The 19,171-nt window shown below is 36.3% G+C and overlaps 2 protein-coding genes and 1 pseudogene across 2 annotated transcripts; 2 read left to right on the top strand and 1 right to left on the bottom strand.

Moving 5' to 3' along the window:
- Positions 1 to 2,942: 2,942 nt before the first annotated feature.
- On the bottom strand, positions 2,943 to 9,435 carry LOC120194503 (annotated as a pseudogene).
- A 3,354-nt stretch (positions 9,436 to 12,789) lies between these two features.
- Positions 12,790 to 15,788, top strand: LOC120194501. Its single transcript, XM_039196789.1, has 8 exons — positions 12,790 to 12,860; positions 13,028 to 13,349; positions 13,615 to 13,775; positions 13,869 to 13,924; positions 14,107 to 14,159; positions 14,244 to 14,370; positions 15,370 to 15,467; positions 15,576 to 15,788. Exons 1-8 carry the CDS (start codon positions 12,790 to 12,792, stop codon positions 15,645 to 15,647), a joined length of 960 nt encoding a protein of 319 aa, XP_039052720.1. The 3' UTR covers positions 15,648 to 15,788.
- A 188-nt stretch (positions 15,789 to 15,976) lies between these two features.
- On the top strand, positions 15,977 to 18,464 carry LOC120193914 (EPIDERMAL PATTERNING FACTOR-like protein 2). The gene is made up of 3 exons (XM_039196335.1): positions 15,977 to 17,746; positions 17,863 to 17,897; positions 17,987 to 18,464. Exons 1-3 carry the CDS (start codon positions 17,635 to 17,637, stop codon positions 18,242 to 18,244), a joined length of 405 nt encoding a protein of 134 aa, XP_039052266.1. The 5' UTR covers positions 15,977 to 17,634; the 3' UTR covers positions 18,245 to 18,464.
- Positions 18,465 to 19,171: the final 707 nt, after the last annotated feature.

Raw genomic sequence — 19,171 nt, 5'->3', positions numbered from 1 at the left:
CGGGTAGTCTCACAACACTTCTGGCATCTTAAGTTTGCACCCCCTTGTTTGCTCGACTCTTACCTTCGGCTTAGCATCTTTGACACTTGAACTTGTGTCAAGACTGCACACATCTTCTCTAGACTCACCATCTGGTTCATCATTGAGTGGACTTTCTCTGCCATTCGAGAAACAACATTCATTATCCTTTGACTTGACTTCATCATGGATTAGCTTGCCACCACCCTCGGCTTTCGGCTTTGTTTTAGAAGTCTTGTTTTTCTTGACTCCAAATTCTTTGATTGACTCAGCGGTTGTCAAGGCTTTAGACAGCTCCTTGACTTCCCTTAGCTCCAACACTTTCTTCGCCCATGGCTTCAATCCGAACATGAAGGTGAAGAACTCATATTCTTCAGTCAAACTTGGGACTTTGAGCACGAGTCTTCTGAATCAGATCGCATACTCCTTAATTGTCCCTTTATGCCTGAGATGCCTCAATCCTGGCATATTGTGAGCATACTTGCTCACTTTGCACCTTCGGCTTGATAGTTTTATCTCTTGTTATCGCACTGGGTCCTTTCCTGTGCTCGACTGCTTTGACACCTGTAGTCTCGCCACGTCTCACTCCTCGATTTAATACTTGTGAACTTATAGTCCTATCAAGTCTTGCCCCTGACTTGATTGTTTGAACACTCGCAATCACATCAGGCTTTCTTATGGGTTCGGCTGCCTCAACATCAACAGCCTTGCCTCATCTCGATCCTTGCTTGGCTGCATTGACCCCTCAATCGAACCAAGTCTTTTCCCTGGCTTGGTAGCTTTAACACTTACAACCGCGCCAATTCCCGCTACTTCTCCTTCTTCTATCATCTTCATGATGGTTGTAAGGTGACGCTTCTCAGGACATCCTCTAATCAAATAAGGACCATCACAGAAGTAACACTTTAACTTTTATTTGCTCACCTTCTTTTTCGCACCGGACTTAGCCTTGCCATTCTTTCCCGATGGCTTTCCTTGGCTACGAACAGTCGATGGCTCACCTTGGCCATTCGAATAGCTTTCTCTACTATCTCCCTGCTGCACATTTTCCCAGTCTCCCCCATTATTGCCACTATCTCTGGGCATGGGCCTGGACGACACATCGCTACATGGCTTGACACCTGCAAGCTCAGTCAGCTTTCTAGCTACAGTTATGGCCTCCAAAAGTCTCTGGGCATCACCTTGCTCTCTGCCGAGCATTGCCCCTGGTCTAAGTCCTTCTAAGAAGGTCTTGAGCGCACCATCCAACTTCTCAATTTTCACATTCCCTTCTTCTACAGCTATCGCTCCCACTCGAATCTGGCTTTGTTTGGATCGTTTCTGACAATTTCTGCGAACCACCGTGTATTAGAACACCTTCGTCGACAAACTCGTATTATCGACCAAAATTTACTATTCACTTGAATAGTAACCTCACAGAAAAATTAACAAAATTCAAAACCAAAAGCTCATGATACCAATTGTTGGGAAATAAATGATTAATTTCTCTATAACTAGATTAGTGAGAATGCAAAATAAAAGCGGAAAAATAATACCAAAAATTGATAATAGAGTTCAGCCAATTATGCATACGTTTTCGGACTATTGTAAATCTTTTACTAAAGGGAGAAAATTTACAGGTGTTTACAAAAATACTTAAGAGAGAGCTAGAATGATTTGGGGATGATTTTGAAGCTAAATGGGTAAGGGTATTTATAGTTGAAGCTTAAAGACTAATCTTTAAAAATACCCTAAAGTGCAGGGACTAAAATACAATTCTCCCATGCAAAAAATTCAACCAAAATGGCTGCCTAATTTTGAAAAATTAAATGGCTGCCATCTTAGAAAAATCAGCCGCCCATGTTAGAGAAAATCAGTTTCCCATACTGATTTTCTTTGACTTTTAACAGCTTATGCTTTCGACTCTTGAAGCAGTAAATGAAGAGCCTCGTCATTTATAAGGGGCTTTATCTTTGCCCCATATAAAAAGCGCGGGACCTGATTAACCCAATCAACCACTCAAACCTCTCCCCTCTTCAAGCACAAAAAAGGGGCTCAACAGTCTGACCCACTTCGCTTTTGTCGAGGTTTAATCCATACAAAACGATCTCTTACCTTCCGATCAAAATATAACCTCCATCTTTGCCTCGTTTTCCTGTCCTGTCCTATTCTTTCTTTTCCTAAACAAGGAATGGCTTTGATTGTGATTGAATTCCCCATTGTTTTTTCTTGCAGATTGGGTTAACCTCCCAATGAGCATTGTTATGGAATAGAAGGTTTAAGAGTGGGAAATTTGTTCAGGCATTTTAATGCTTATTAGTAGAGTTCGTTTTATGAATCTTAGATTTCAAGGTAGTATTTTGATGCTTTGCAAAGTTAGACAGGACGGGTTTTAACTTTGCTTTAGAAACCTTATACGTCTTCCTCCACTTTCACTTCAAATCCTAGACTATTCATCTTTAAATTAATAGGTGGGCAAAAATCACTTTATTATTACACGCTGAATAGCATGGTTAAGGTTCAGAGAAGGGTTAATAAATAATAAAGTAAATAGCAGTTATATATCCTTCAGATTCCCAGTTTTCTGAAAAGCATTCATTGTTCATAGGATTTTAGTTTCTAAATGATTACATCATTGAATGAACTTTGGGTTTGAAATGATGTGTTCCTAGGAACAAATAATCATCCTATGATAATCTGTTTGACCATTAATTTCGTTTTAACCAAGTTAGGATCGTAATTAGAAAACATATTCGACCTGCTAAATGACGGCAGCCTCCGTCAACAAGATCAGATGAGCTGCTAAAAGTTTCCAAACAATTCCAACACAAACACGAGATTCTGATGTCATGTTTGAACACAAAGAATGGTCGAATCCTTTAAGAACATAAATCGGCTCAAAGATTCCTCTTTAGCATTTCAAATAAATGTTTGGTTGTTGGGATTTCTGTTTCTTCACCTATAAGGGGGACAGACAAAAAGAAACTATAAGTCAATGGTAATCGCCAAAGATAACTCTCCCTTGTCAACAACAAAGGTTCTGTCGATTTTTGTGGTAGGGGAATTAATATCTATGTTGTATGTTCCGTAAAAGCCTCGAAATCTAAATTCTCCTAGTGCATCGATATAACCACGAGCATGAGACAACCATTCTTTCTTAAGAGCAAGATACCTCTTACCGGCAGCATTGATCTTACCTTCAGCATTCACCAGATGGGCATTTTCCCGGGACATGTAAAGCTCCTAAAATCCCCATAACATTATGCCTTCCACTGAAGGATAAGCAAATGCTTCACGCAGCATTACTACCAAATTATCAGCTCTAATAACTCATTGGCAAATGACACATAGAGTTTCGTAAACCAGATTGGAAGACCAAGACTTCCCAACTTATCTAGGGCAGAACAAACAATCGGCCACTGGGTTGTCAATGTGCCCTTGAATTCCAAATCCCCCTACTGGAGCACCTTACTGTTGTAGATCAAGAATTGGGCTTATATACTCCCCTGGTGATGATCGAACATCAGATCCATCCTCGATGTGATAATCATTAACAAAAAGAGTGGTAGATGAGTCCAGTTGATGAGATGTTCTGAACATGGTTTAGGGATGGCAAACGAGTACAATTTCATGGATTTTTTACCGTATCCGCTCCAATTGGGGCGGGGATAGGTATACCTTTAGTGGGTAGTGGGCAGGTGTGGATTTAGAAAGTGGTATCTGTCGTGGGTAGTGGGTGGGTGATGGGTTTGAGACTTACCTGTCCCGCATCTACCCGTTTCACATCCGCCCGCCCACTAAATACCCATTAAATTTTGGACCATTATGAAATTAGGTATAATTTTAGAGACTAATTTTTAAATCTTAATATTGTATAAGACATTACTTACAATTTAACCAAATATTATTATGCTTCTTAATGGACGTGTTTGTTTGATGTTTGTTGCTTATGTATAACTTAAGGTTGCTGTCACGCGGGTCTAGCCGGGTACGTCTCCAGTTGGGTAATGGGTGTGGGGATAGATTTGAGAATGTACACGCGTGGGTGGGTTTGAATTTGAAAAATTTTACCCATCATGGGTGGTGGGCGGGTGGTGAATTTGAAAATATTAGGTGGGTATGGGGATAGGGGAGGAGGTATCCGCACCTGACCCACCCGTTTGCCATCTCTAACATGGTTGCTTGGATATCTTTACCTGACGATCTTTTTAAAAATATCCATGCAGCATTTCATTATCAACATCATGGTGCCAAAAATTTCCCTTGTAACGTGTGAGAAGGTCTGTTAGACGGTTTTGAATGGCGGTCATTAAACCACTATTGTTAAGCCCTTGTACCCATGGTTGTATAGCATATTCCACCTGTTGCGGAAGACGACTATTGGATAGAGCAAAATCGAAACTGATAATTTGATAAAATAAAAATGAAGATAAAAGAAGACATAAAATTTACTTGGAAAACCCCTAAATAATATAGGGTAAAAACCGCGGGCAAGGGTAGAAGAATTTCACTATGAGAAAATAGGAATTACAACTTCTCTCGATCTACCAAGGAGAAAACAATGATAATTCTCTCTTGTAAAACAGCAGCTGCAACGTCATCAAAGACTAGACTGGTCACATTACTGTTTGTCAAGTTGATGATGAGTTGATCATACGAATCAGGTAGACTTTGAAATAGAAGATCAGCACGTTCTTGTTCTCCTATTGTACATCTTAGGGATGTAAGCTGAGAAAATAAAGTGTTCGGCGTGTTTAAGTGTTCCATCACTAAAGTAGATTCTGGAATCCGGAGAGCGTACAATTTCCTCTTAAGGAAAATTTTATTGTGGAACGATGTGGTCTCGTTCAATTTGGTGAGATGATCTCAAATCTCCTTAGCTGTCTTCTTCTCCTCGATGCTTGACAATACTTCATCTGCTAATGCTAGTATTGGGAGAAAACAATACTTCATCCTTGACAATATTTCACTATGAGAAAATATGAATTACAACTTCTCTCGATCTACCAAGGAGAAAACAATGATAATTCTCTCTTGATAAAAAGGAGAAAACAACTCTCAAGAAACTCTCTAAATTCTCTAGTATTTGGAGAAAGCTAGAATGATTTGGGATCATCTCACCAAATTGTACGAGGCCACATCGTTGCACAATAAAATTTTCCTTAAGAGGAAATTGTACACTATCCGGATGCCAAAATCTACTTCAGTGACGGAACACTTAAACACGCTGAACACTTTATTTTCTCAGCTTACATCCCTAAGATGTACAATAGGAGAACAAGAACATGTTGAACTTCTACTTCAAAGTCTACCTAATTCGTATGATCAACTCACCATCAACTTGACAAACAGTAATGTCACCAGTCTAGTCTTCGATGACGTTGCAGCTGCTGTTTTACAAGAGAGAATTATCATTGTTTTCTTCTTGGTAGATCGAGAGAAGTTATAATCCCTATTTTCTCATAGTGAAATTCTTCTACCCTTGCCCATAGTTTTTACCCTATATTATTTAGGGGTTTTCATGTAAATTTTGTGTATTCTTTTATCTTCATTTTTATTTTATCAAATTATCAGTTGTAATTTTTTTCTATCCGATTGCCATCTTCCGCAACACCACCTCCGAGAAGATGTAGTGACCTCGAATTTCCAAGCTGTGATTCTTACAGAATTCCAAAAGCTCATCGGCATCCTTGTAGTTAAAGTTACCCTGTTATGGCTCGGTCCAGGACCATTTCAATTCATTTCCAAACATAACCCAGTTAAAATTTTTAACCAAGAACTGAACTAAGCCTTCATTATCTATGCTGCTGCTTGTTATGCATGAGCCAAAGGGGAAAGAGTTTTGTATTTGTTTGACTTGCACGGAGGCACCACTGACATTGATGGCCTCTGAACTGGAGAACTTCAGTATAAGATCACGCTTACGTATCTGCAATGCAAATAAAATGAGTTTATGATATTCTCTTGACACCGTAGTTTGTTATTAGATTTAATATGCAAGATAATTAACAATGTAATGTTTGCATGTAATCAATATGAAAATAAGGTACATGATGCCACATCCTTGATCACATTATCAATTTCGAAACCAATTGATGACGAACATAAAATAGTAAAAAGAACTAAAGCATAAGTGTATGTATGTATTCTAAATACTGGACAGATTCATAAAGGATAAACTAGAACTAAGAAAATTTTATTGCAACGTGACATCTAATTGATACCCCAAAAAATTATTGTCTAAAAACAATCAAATTGTTACAGCTTAGCAGAAGGCAATCAATGAAACCTATGGTATATTCTAGAGTCCAGACCAGCATGTTGAAAATAGCTTTTCAACTTGTACCCACTACCCACTTTTGATTAATAACCATGAAGATGAGATTGCAATTACCTTGTCAGTTAGTTCTTTCAAAAGTTTGAACCTTGCCCTTCGATCAACTGGGAAAATCCAGAGTCCAGCAACCATTAAGTCAACAACCGCAGCAGGACCTTGTATGTAAACCATAACATTAGATGGTTGCTTGTCTATTCTAAATGATCCCCCAACCTCATGCCAGCTTTCATCGTTAACTCAACCTGGCCTCCATTGATCCAATTCCCATCGACACTAAGAACAACATTGACAGTCTGAGGACTAGTAGATCCAGAACCAATTCTAACCCAAGCAGACATTTGATATGTCAAGTAGAGTTTCAGTTTGCCACTGATCATCTGTGCAGGACCCATCCAAGTCTCCGCGCGGTTTGTTACACGTATGTACCTTCCGCTTAGACGCTCCTGAAATCCAAGGGAGTTCCTTGCAATTGGAGGGAGTTCAATTGGTGAACCAAATTCCATGCTTAAATAGCAATTGCCAAGAGGAAACCATCCATTGATGCCATCATCAAGATTTCTGTTCTCAATTATATTCACTCCGAAAGCTTCATTCTACAAAAGCCCAGAGAGAAAAACCTTACTTTAATTAAAATCCATATTTCAAATTTAAAAAAATGTGCAAAAAAAAAAATATCACAATGTTATGTAAGCAGCACCTGTGAATCAGCGTCCCATATATTTTTACATGTATGACTTTAGAAGTCTCGGCTACTTGTTTACAAACCTTCATGAATGGTCGAAGTGGAGGAGAAACCTTCTCAGCATGCTTGACAGCCAAACTATTAATAAGAATATCAGTTCCAGGTGGAGGACCTTCTAGAAATATAATTACTCTTGAAGGGGAACCATTAAGGAGAAATTTCCCCTGCAACTGCACCCAGTCTTTGTCTGTAGCCTGTACACTTCAGAACAAACTAATTTTGTATTAGAAATTCGAAGAACAGTAAAGAATAGTGACACTTGAAATACCATACGATGGAATTCCCTAGATCTCAAATGATTAAAGTTAAACAGAAAACACAGAGACGAATGGAGGCATGGCATGATGTTACGTGCCCATAAATGTTATAAATTCTTATAAAAGCCGATTACATAATGCTTCAAAATTGTCCACAGAAGATGCATGAGTAGTGGCAAGTACAAACTAGAATGCACTGCGACACAAGAGAGCAAAAGACACTTACATATATAACTATTTTAATGTGGGGTTTAGGGTAATCTGGGTTCTTTACCGCTCATGAATATCTGGGTTCTGAACCCATAATGTGGCCCGTATATTAGCATTGGTGATATTGGCACCAAATATCCGAACAACTGCAGTGACCTCATAAGCAAGCTTTGGCTGCACTCGACCTGTGATCTCCTGTTCAATTCCATTCCAGCTCCGCGTACGATTTGTAGCAAAGGCAAAGAACTTTGAATATAAAGGAAGGACTTTTCCGTCTCCCATTGATTCATGAAAAAGGATATCGCAGCACTTGCCAGACCAATTACTAAGGCCATCCTCAAATGTTGGATTTAGAATGGTGTTTTTGCTTCCGTTGGCATGATGGCCTGATCTTTTACTCTTTATGCATTCAGAGGAAACTATCAATCAGAAGTAAATATTCCACAAACATTTTTTCAAGGAGCATGCCATAAATCCCTCACTACTTCAGCTTAAGTAGCATATATAGGTATGGATGGAGTATCTGAAGATTTTTCTTTATGCATTATAGTATAATCGACATGGTTTCCTACTGTCAGAAAAAAGGAAATGCTTGAGGATTTTATGGTTTTTGTGTATTGGCATTTTTGGCATTGCACTAAACATACTTAACGACTTTCTTAAGTATCCAATAGTAAGGATTACCGGCTAGATGATCACTATATTGAACTGTCTAGTAACAAGCATGGAACTATAGGAAACGTGTGTAATATCTGATTGATGACGGGAAATGATGGATTTGTCCCAAATATCTGTAAATTTGGAAGAGAAACAGATTGAGCAGGGGAAACCAAAAGGCTCAAATTAGAGATATTTGCATGGAAATTTCAAGAAATTTCCTCCTCTTCTCCTCCAAGCTGCCGAACACCCATAGCTAAGGTGATTCAAGTTTTCTTTTTCATTTTTGATCAATTTTAGTAAGTTTTAGGACCAAGATGTGAAATAAGAAAATAATTTACATTAGTTTCTTTACAAATTGGTATAAATATCTCATTGATTCATGCTTGAATGGTGAAATGGGTATTTTTTCTGGATGAAGGAGAGATGAGAAATCAATAAAATTAGGCTTGATTTTGATACTAGGAGTGTTAGGGGGCAAAATACAAGCATGGAAATGGATTGGAAATCATTAGGACTTATAAGAAATACTCTAGAAAGCTCAAGTACATAAAAGCCGATTGTTGAATTCTTATTAAAGTGCTATTATGAGTTTATAATTTTCAAGTTCTAGCAGTGGGATGGAAAAAAGTGGAGAGAGCAGAGTGTGGGATTATATTACTTGGGCTTGGTTTGATTGTTGGAAACAATATGAATTATGCGTATAATATTGTTATTTTCATAATTTTTTTAGTATTTCATGTATTTAGAGGGGCCGTGATTTGTATATGCATTGGACATGGGTGTTGTATACTTTTAACCCACGAAAAGTGAAGAGTTGGTGCACATAGGTGCGCGAGTTAATTTCAAATTAATTAAGCATTTGGATTTGTAGCCTAAAAAATTGGTTGTCTCTTTTTCCCATATATATGGGGTAAGGGGAAGGTAAGATAATAGACTACTCCCAACACCAGGTTGAAAGCAGTTTCCGTAAGAGACTTTCGAATTATAAAATACCCTCCGTGGGACTCGATCCCACGACCTCAAAGTTAAGAACCTTGTGCTCTACCAACTGAGCTAGATTATCATTTCCTAGATTTGTAGCCTAGTTGATATTTAATATATGGGGTAGTTTCTTATCGGTCAAAGGCTTACATATGACACCAAGAATTATAATAAATCTGGTCGAATAGTGTAATGTGGATAAGCGACTATTCATTTTGGGAGAGGAGTTCACTGACCCCTGTTCTTGACATCTTGCGGCTGCCGGTTACGTGCTAGTTTGGTTGGTTGTTTGAATATTTTAGAACACCTTGAAAAGTTAATATGAAAATGTTAAGGTTAGCTTTAATTGGTGAAAGGAAATTTGTATTGAATATGTATTGAGGGTAGTTTTTAGAATTTTTATTGTATTCGAATTCAATTTTATTATATTAGTTAAAGTATTAATTTGTGTTTGGAATTTTATATGCCGGGTAATCGACATTCGTGAAGATCACAATCACAATCAAGCTCATAGCAAACTAAAAGATAAGGGTAAAGTCGACAGTAAAGGGATCGTAGTAATAAAGCGTAGTGAGGCCACATGTGAGTACAACTAAACTTTTTATAATAGATAATACGAGGACGACTTGCAATGAGTCAACCTCGATCGTTTTTATTAAAAAGATCTTTAAAGTAGCATTTGTATATAGATTTTATTAAGTTGTTTTATTACATAGTATATGATTGATTTGGGTATGAACTGCCCAATACGGTACTTATGAGATTTTATTCAAATTGAGTGTATGATTAGATTACATGCAAAATAGTATATAATTTTTAATAAACTCATTGTATGTAAGTGAGAGTTAATGGTATAATTGGCATGCCAAAAGGTGAAGTGAACAAACACAAGCTTATGAGATGCACCAATATAGATTGCTCATATGACTGTGTGCCTTAGTGGTGTTGAGGTGGAGTGATCTGATGCAATCTACAAGGTATTTTATATGTTATATGATATGACACTATTACTCATATGACTCGTGTGTCTTAATGATATACGAGGTGGAGTAACCTAATGCATTTACGTGTATTACTAGTAGCAATTTCGACTGCATAATGGTTCATCACTCATATGACTCACATACCATAGATTTCACATGACAATACAGTGGGCAACGATACAAATTATAAATAAAAAAGTACAGATTTAATACATAGTTAAGGTAAAGGATTTTAATAATTATTTTCATTTTATTTTATGCATGATTTATTTAAATAATATTTTTTATATACAAATGTTTATGTATATGTTATTTATGTCATAAGTTACCTTAAACAGTATATGTTTTATACGTTTGATGCGATACTTCTACCTCGTATATGGAATCGTATATGGGATAAGAGTGTTACACTAAGGTTGTGGATGTAGATTTCATTGAAGAAGTTAAACCACTTAAAATTGTTAATGTCAAATTTTTTATTCTCTTGCAAAAAGCTTTCATCAATCTTTTAATCGTCAGTTCACCAACTCTTAGTCATTTTATTGGTTCGATTGACTCAACATCTTTGGTAACAGAAGTCGCAAAGCAGTTGGCTCATAAAGGGAGACATAAATACTAAATATTTTATTGCCGAGCCCACACTAGGCAGAAAGCAAACCGTATCCAAGCCCTTAAGATACATAACAAAGTTTGGTGTTACGATGACAATACGCTCCGGGAAAAGGCCACTTAGTTCTTTGCCGAGTTTTACTAGGATGATGAGAGATATAGAGACAGATTTCCATTTTGCGAGATATTTTTTAGCCCATCTTCCCAAGAAACTCAACTCCTTGATGATACGATCACTAATTAGGGGATCAAGAAAGCTCTGTTCGAGATAAATCCCCTAAAGTCTCCAGGAAAATATGGTCTTCAAGTTCTATTTTTTTAGAGTTAGTGAGATACAGTGGGAACCTCGATATTCAATTGGGTAAAGGGAATTTTTAACGATAATCCAATTGAGCCTGAGCTAAATAAAACTTTGTTGATTTTCATTACTAAGGTGGCTCATCCTGAATCTTCTTCTGATTTTCACTCGATTAGTTTATGCTTTATTCTTTAAAAACTTGTTATGAATATTTTTTTCTAATAGGTTTAAACGAATCTTTTCGGAAATCATAGCTTCAAATCAAGATAGTTTTATTAGAGGACGAAACATTACAGATAATATCTTCTTGGCTCAAGAGGCTATTCATTCTATGAGAAAGAAAAGAGGTCGTACTCAATGGATGGTGATGAAAGTGAATCTCGAAAAAACGTACAACCGTGTTGGATAGAATTTCTTTTTCGACTCCCTAATAGACATAGGCTGCCCAGATAACATCTATCACATTATTTTGGATTCAGTCTCCTTTTTCACCATGCAGATCCTTTGGAAAGTAGTCTCTTTTGAGGAGTTCAAACTGGTAAGAGAAATTCGTCAGGGATGTCACTTATCACCTTATCTCTTCATCCTTTGCATGGAGAGGTTGGGACACAATATAAAATATGCCATGGATATTTGTCTATGGGAGATGATAGTTCTCTCCCCCGTGGTGGTCCTCCTCTCACATATTATTTTTTGTTGAGGACTTGGAGTTATGCTCGATCGATTAGTTAGATTTTTAGGCCAAAAGTGAACTCAAATAAAACAAGAGTCTTTTTCTTCGCTATAACACCTAGAATTCTGGGTTAGTGGTTTTGGGTTTACCCGAGAGGTATGTGGACCTTGTGAACTTTATACTTGTAGTCGTTAGGCCGAGCGGGGGTTTAATTTGATTGGAATCAGGCTAAAAGTTAAAATTATTTTTTATAAAATATAATTAAAAATAATTATTTTTATTTATAACATAATTTATAATATTTATTATTCATTTTCAGTTAGTTTGTTTATAATTCAAGAGTAAATTTTTATATTGCAGTTGATATTAATATATTAGGGCTGAAAGTAAAGTATGGGCCGAAGGCATCTGACCCCATTTTTTATCTAATGGTAATTTAGGTTCTTATAAGTTCAAATGTTCCATAAATTAACTTTTGTTTTTAAATTTGAGCTTAAATACTTAATAGACTTTAGTATCTTTAAGTTAAATAATTGAAGCTTTCTCAATGTTTAATCCTAATTCTGTCGTTTATGAATATTAAATGGGTTATTACGTACAAACATATAATTTAAAAAAAACATGAATATAAATTTAAACATCTAAATAAATATGAATCTAAGACAAATGAACTAAATAAATAAACATAAACAAATATCTTTCATTCAAACTTAGTTTATGTACTACCCTAATACAATACTAGTTTTTAATATATATTTTAATTAAAGATAATTCATATTATCAAGTAACAACTTCAAGACAAATTTATACTTTAGAGTTTGGACCTATTAGGCCTATAATTGTTTATGTTTTATTATAACTGAGCACAATCACGTTTATCTTTTATGATGACAACTAATGATTACATAATTATTCTCATTAAATATATCCAACATCTGGACGATAATCATCTTAATTTAGCACCGTCTTTATAAAACCGTTGAAAATTTGGAATTTTGGACGGATTTCACGATGAAATAGTTACCGATGGTTCAATGAGTTTATGTATAATGCAGGCAGTGAGCGCGATTCTTTAATGTTGACATTTGATGGCGTGGATGTACAGGGCGACAGGTTAGCAGTGGAGGAATGTTATGAAACTTTTATGTTAAAAGAAAATCGTTTGTTTATCCATAATTACAACTCCCATTATTCTCCGGTGTTGCAAAACTCCTGCCTATATGTGAGAGATAAGTGTTCATTGATATTGTCTATTCCTTTTCTTAATCATTATTATTAAGTCAGAATGTAAGGTTGCCATTGCCAATAGGAGAATACTGTTGTGTTTTTCAGGTTAAATCTGTCATAAGGAGTTACCCAAGTGTTCAGAAGATATCTTTTGTTGGTCATTCATTAGGTGGCCTTGTAGCAAGGTACGCCATTTCACAGCTTTTTGAACAAGATCTCAGTCAAGAAAACTCCCAAACAACTGGAGATTGTAGCACTGATCATTTGGGAGATTCATTGCCTGAAGGGAAACTCAAAGGTAAAATTGCTGGACTAGAGCCCATGAATTCCATAACACTCGCAAGTCCACACATTGGTTCTCGGTGGCATAGACAGGTAGTTCATTCACCCGATTCTTTATATATGTTAAGAAATGCTAAAAAAGATGCTTCAAATGTTATCGTTTTGTTTTCTTTTGCATGATAATTGATATTTGATGATGGAATGCATATTTATTAAGTTAAATGCAATCTTCAAAAAGTTCTGGTGTAAGATTTGTGAGGGGTTTACATTGAAGAATAACATATGTATTCATATTTGCACGTGCTTTTTACCTTAAAGGTCGGTAATATTTTCCTTTTGGTGGTTTTGCATTATTAAGATTCCATTATTTCATGGCTCCCATGTACTGGAAAAAGTTGCTGCTCGCACATCATGGTTTCTTGGTAGAACTGGGAAACATTTGTTTTTGGCTGATGGAAAAGATGGAAAACCTCCTCTTCTTCTGCGGATGGTCAGTGATTCTGAAGATCTTAAATTTATGTGAGTTTCATGAGCTTCCTGGATTTAGTTACAGCATGTGAGAGCTGATGCTGAACTATGGACTAATAGCTGTATGTTTTCTGTAAACTGCAGGTCTGCTTTGCTGTCCTTCAGGCGTCGTGTTGTTTACGCAAGTGCAAGTTTTGATCTTATCCTTTTATCCTGCACACACACACACACATATATCAGATACTGTGGTTGTGCTTTTATCTGTTAATTAATTCTTTAAGGAAGATTTAAATAGTGGATCGTACTGTTTTTTGGCATTTGGAGAAGACTTGTTTCTCATTCCTACCATTCTGTTTGTTTAAGAACTTGACGCCTTTCTTAGATATTGTTGGGTGGAGTACCTCTTCCTTAAGACGTCGAGATGAGCTTCCAAAGGTAACCATGAAGCACCCTTTTTTATTTGGCTTCTATCACTTGCCATAAAGTTAATAATAATGTGGATTTTTTCCTGAGTACCAGATTAAACATCTTCCAAGAGGTGACAACTACCCACACGTTGTAAACGTGGAGACAGGAAAGACTGATACTCTTGATGAAGTCCCTATGGATGCCAAAATCAATGGAACTGAGAAGATGAACATGGAAGGTTTGCTTCTTAATTTTATCTTTTAAATTACTAATCAAATCAACTTTCTATTAGAATCTCTTGGACTTGGAGATCGTCTTAATCCTCTTTCACGGGATTTTTTTTTTTGGTTGTTGGCATCATATTTCTTCACCTGAATTGGTTTGTAATATTTTCATACGAATTATGAAATAGAAAACTAATTAATTAGGATGGCATTTACTTTTAGTCGATGAACGATTGAATTTGAATAAATTTTCTTGTAAATTTGTAATATTAATCCCCCCCCTGATCTGTCAGCCTCTTTATTTGCATCGAATTTGGATTGGAAAACTTAACCACGATTTGTCATACAATTTTCAATAGTTTATAGTCTCTAGAATAAAACAGGTCTATCTAGCTTATGGTCTAGCATTAAAGGAAGTGCTACAAGTGTAAAATCCAACGTTGAAGAGTGTCGTTGAAAATGATTAAATGGCGAAAGTGATTCTTTTGAGGGTCACTGTGTCATTGATGCTTTCCTCCTCCGTAAAGGATCATATGTGCTTGCTAGTTTCCCTATAAGTTAGTTATTCTTCTTCCTTGATTTAGTTGTTTGTTAGTCTTTGGGCATAGGAAAATTAAAAAAAAAAATGAAAGCAGGGGATGAAATAGCCGAAGCAGTTCTACCTTTTACAGTTGAAGTCCTTGCAAGTTTTATTACTCAAATTTCTTACTTTTCTTGAAGTATTATGTCCGGCACTTGTAGTGGTGCATTTTTGGATATGATCTATCCGTAACCCTTCAAATTCGTGGAAAAACTTGTAAAAAAATTAAAATCTTATGTCAAACACATCTGTACTGGAGAATTACATTGAGTCGAGTTAGTTGCTTTTCATTTTCTTAGCTTAGCATTTCTTTTGGAAAGCTGCAAAATCAGTCATCCATTTCATATTTAAAGCTACGAGTAGAGGGTAAATAATCTAATAAATATATAATTCCCAAATGACTCAATCTTCACTCATTTTATAATTATTGCAGAAGAAATTATCAGAGGTTTAACAAAAATGAGCTGGGAACGTGTTGATGTTTACTTCAAAGGAAGCAGACAAAGACTTCTTGCACATCTTTCCATTCAGGCAAGTGTATCGTTTACTAACTCATTGTTTTAGACGTAGAATTAGATGACCTTGATGCTTACAATCCTTTTCACCCTTTTCTTTCTATTTTACCGTCATACTCTTCAGGTGAGAAACTATTGGGTTAATTCTGATGGAGCTGATGTAGTCCAACACATGATCGACACTTTTCTTTTGTGAAGGTTTTTATTACTATACGTAAATCGCGAATAGCTCTATGCTCCAGGCTGGAGGCTGGAACTCCGAAGATTAATTTACTTTTGCAGGTTTTGAAAGTGGGGTGTCGTTGACAATTCAGGGGCAGATGTACATGACTCTCTATGAGAGTCATTGCACACCCATTTTTTTGAGAAAAGTGTTAAATTTAGTTTAATTTGTTAATAGGAATAGAAAAAAAATAAGAAAATTTGCATACCCAAATATTTTTAGAATAGGGTATTAAAATTTTTTTGACCCCTATTTTTTAATTTCTAAATCTGCTTAACCCTAACTCAGTAGGTGGTATCCCTATATGTCTTGAACGTGTTAGAACATTTGCATGTAAATTTATATAGCATTTAATAGCCATAGGAGACCTACTTGGGCTGTGAAGATGGATTACTTGCTATGAATCTGTACCTAATGCTAGAAATGTTACTTAGTTAAGTTGGTTATGAAACCTACATTATTTTGATGTCATTGGCTCGTTGGAAAGATCTATGTTATCTGAGTTCTTTACTTCTTTCAAATCTGAAACCTATATATGAATATAATTTCCTAAATATATAAATAACCTTTTAAAAGGTTTAGTATACTCTGTGTAGACATGTATAGATTCACGTGGAACCTGGATAATATAGACAAAACCGGTAAAAGATCTGGAGCAAGCAAGTCCTCGTAGTTGGCGTTGGACTGTTGGTGGTGTTCTAGATATAGTAAAATAATATTTGATTAATTCATGGGGTCTTTCCGGTCCCAGCCCAGCTCACACTCTGTTCCTTGTTGTGTTGGCATTTTACGTTGCAGCTGGACTTTTGGCCCAATATCCTGCCATTCTTCTAATGCCTGCTGTAATGGCCGTAAATCGTAATGCTGGTGTAATACTGCACTCAATAATGGAGGTATCAGCATCAGTACTCGGAAGTTAAAACTTAAATGAAAAACAGGTTAAAGGGCTATTAGAATTTCCTCGTTTCTCGTGAGTACAATGAGCAGAAGTTCAGAGACTGGTCCATTGTGGTAATTCAGGATTAGAGTAAAATATGGATTTCTGAATAAACAAAGGAAATTATGATATATGAAAACAGAAATGAAACTTGTGTTGGAGAACATTGATGTTACTTATAGGAGCACCGGAGAAATCTGGAAGCAGAAGCGGTTATGATTTTGCAAAGTAGATTAAAGAGTGGGTGTGACAGGACAGGAGTGTAAAGTGTGTGATTTGAGTGATTCCCAAGAGCGTGCGTGAGGAGGTTTTTGTTTGCAGTTGCAGGTAAAATATTGTGAAGCAAACTCCGTATCCTCATCTCTCTTACATACCAAACCCAAAAATAGTATCCTCCTTGGGAAAATGGTATAATACAATAAGTGATGGCGTGTTGTAGTGGACAAATTGGAAAGGGTTAAATGCTAAACCCAATAACATCATGGTCATCTTTGACATTACATAAATGATAAAATCACTTTTCCATAGACAACTCTCTATCATTTGGTATTGGTGTGATCTTCTTAGTTTTGCTGTTTTTGTTTTCAATTTCGTTCTTTTCCTTCGGCTCTACTGTCAATTCTTTTTGCTTTGCTTTTCTACCTCCCCTGCTACTGTCACCACAGTTATTTTGATGTATTATTTGGTAAGATAGATTGGTTTATTGGCTCATGAAACGAGGCTGAGGTCCTTCCCTTTTCGCTTGAGGTCCTCCCCCGTTTGCTTTTTAAGCTTCATTGCAGTGCTTTCAGAGATTTACAAGATAAAAATCAGACCATCTTTCTACTCTGGTTGTGGAGGTGGCATTCAAGTACTGAAATACCACTTAAAAAGAAAATCAGATTCAGTTACCCTCTACACTGCCGACCATATTTAATTTCCCTGCTTTGGTCCTGTTAACTTTCACTGCTCTAATGCCCCTTCTCCAAATCTCTCATCTTTTAAGGATTTGAAAAATTCATCCTTTCTTTGAGGAAAAAGAAAATGAGAAGCCCTCCCAATTATGTTTGCTGCCACGGAAATAGACGTCTTATTGTTTCCTTGCTGTTTCTCCTGGTTTCAAGCTTCACCCAAGTTAAATTCATGGCTGCAGAAGGTAACTTTCTTCTTTCCTTGTCTAAATTTCACTCAGCAGTCTCCCAATATCTCAATTTGGAAATAAGGAAATGAAAGAAAACCCACTTCATCACACTTGCTTTCATGTTATTCCAGGAAGGTCTCTTTCCAGGTTGCTCCAGGTTGTCCAGGTATCAAGATCAAAATCCCATTTCTTTCCCATCTTATTTCTTAGCATCCAATCAAAACTGACTGAATCCAATGATGCTATATGAAACAGAAAGGATTTGAAGAAGAGAAGCCATTGATGATGAGAAGTCTGATAGGGTCAAGGCCACCAAGGTGTGAGAGAAGGTGCAGTTCTTGCCCCAACTGTGAGGCAATTCAAGTTCCCGTCACAACACTATCCAAAAGCAGGAGAACCCGCCAATTCTCGGCTGCATTCTTCTCGATTTCTTACTCCAGAGGCAATGATATCTCAAACTACAAGCCCATAAGTTGGAAATGTAAGTGTGGCAACCTGGTTTACGACCCTTGATTGAATTAAACTGTAAAAGTAAACTATTGTCCATTATAAAAGCCACCTCTCTTTTTCAACTGTTGATATAAGGGAAAAAATGACCATCTATTCTTATATACTCGTTTTCACTCCTCTCTTTCATGGTAGAAGAGATATCAGATATGGGTTGCTATAATGTAAAGCGTTTCTACATTTTTTTCTTTCTTTGAGTTTGAGCTTCACTGCAACACTTCTTGCCCTTTATTTTATGAAATGTTTTGCCTTTTTTCCTGCAAAAGATTGTATCCTCCTTAAACATGGCACCTTTCAGTATGTGTTTTCTTTAGTTACAGTTAAAACATCAACATATTAAGATACCCTTAACTCAAGACTATTAAATTTTTATTAATAAATCTCCGTTGTCATTAAATTTTATCCCTTTTTGAATGGGGAGATGAGATCAGAGATTTGTTAATTTTGATGAAAAATTGGCGACATTTGTCATTTAAAAGAGAAACATGCAGAGTTTTTTCCTATGTTGCAAGATATGTAGGCTTAGAGATTTAGACCTTGTTCTTCCTACTGCATTTTAGACAATCCCACCTCGAATGGATAAATACCCAACGTAACTCATGATGTCATTTCTTCTTTTTTCTGTTTTTCTTTTAACACTGAGATTCACCACTATTAGCAATGGATCAAAGTAACAATCTTCACGTGCTGTTAAAGTTTATGGGAATGAATACATCTTTGTAGTTTGTGCTGATGAAAAAGAAAAATTGCTTCAACATGAAAAATAATAATAATTAAAGACTTGCATCCCAAGGTATGGACCATGCTTTTCTCTGAACCTGATCTTACTTAAATAATTGAACTGGCTCAGTTGGATCGTACTTGTGAAAAATAAGAGTTGATGAATTGTACATCAATTGTCTGCTTCCATTCATGTAAATAAGATTGGGAAAA

The sequence above is a fragment of the Hibiscus syriacus genome, unplaced genomic scaffold (genome assembly GCF_006381635.1).
Source record: "Hibiscus syriacus cultivar Baekdansim isolate YM2019G1 unplaced genomic scaffold, ASM638163v2 tig00116997_pilon, whole genome shotgun sequence".
Classification (NCBI taxonomy): domain Eukaryota; kingdom Viridiplantae; phylum Streptophyta; class Magnoliopsida; order Malvales; family Malvaceae; genus Hibiscus; species Hibiscus syriacus.
Note: the sequence above shows the minus strand (reverse complement) of the source record. Positions and strands in the feature narration are given on the sequence as shown.

Bases quoted from the DNA above. Each gene is read 5' to 3' on its own strand.
- LOC120194501 (XM_039196789.1), top strand. From the start codon at position 12,790: ATGTATAATGCAGGCAGTGAGCGCGATTCTTTAATGTTGACATTTGAT. The intron at 13,776-13,868 runs GTGAGTTTCATG...TGTAAACTGCAG, and splicing joins TCTGAAGATCTTAAATTTAT to GTCTGCTTTGCTGTCCTTCA. The intron at 14,160-14,243 runs GTAACCATGAAG...CCTGAGTACCAG, and splicing joins GTCGAGATGAGCTTCCAAAG to ATTAAACATCTTCCAAGAGG.
- LOC120193914 (XM_039196335.1), top strand. From the start codon at position 17,635: ATGAGAAGCCCTCCCAATTATGTTTGCTGCCACGGAAATAGACGTCTT. The intron at 17,747-17,862 runs GTAACTTTCTTC...ATGTTATTCCAG, and splicing joins TAAATTCATGGCTGCAGAAG to GAAGGTCTCTTTCCAGGTTG. The intron at 17,898-17,986 runs GTATCAAGATCA...TATATGAAACAG, and splicing joins GGTTGCTCCAGGTTGTCCAG to AAAGGATTTGAAGAAGAGAA.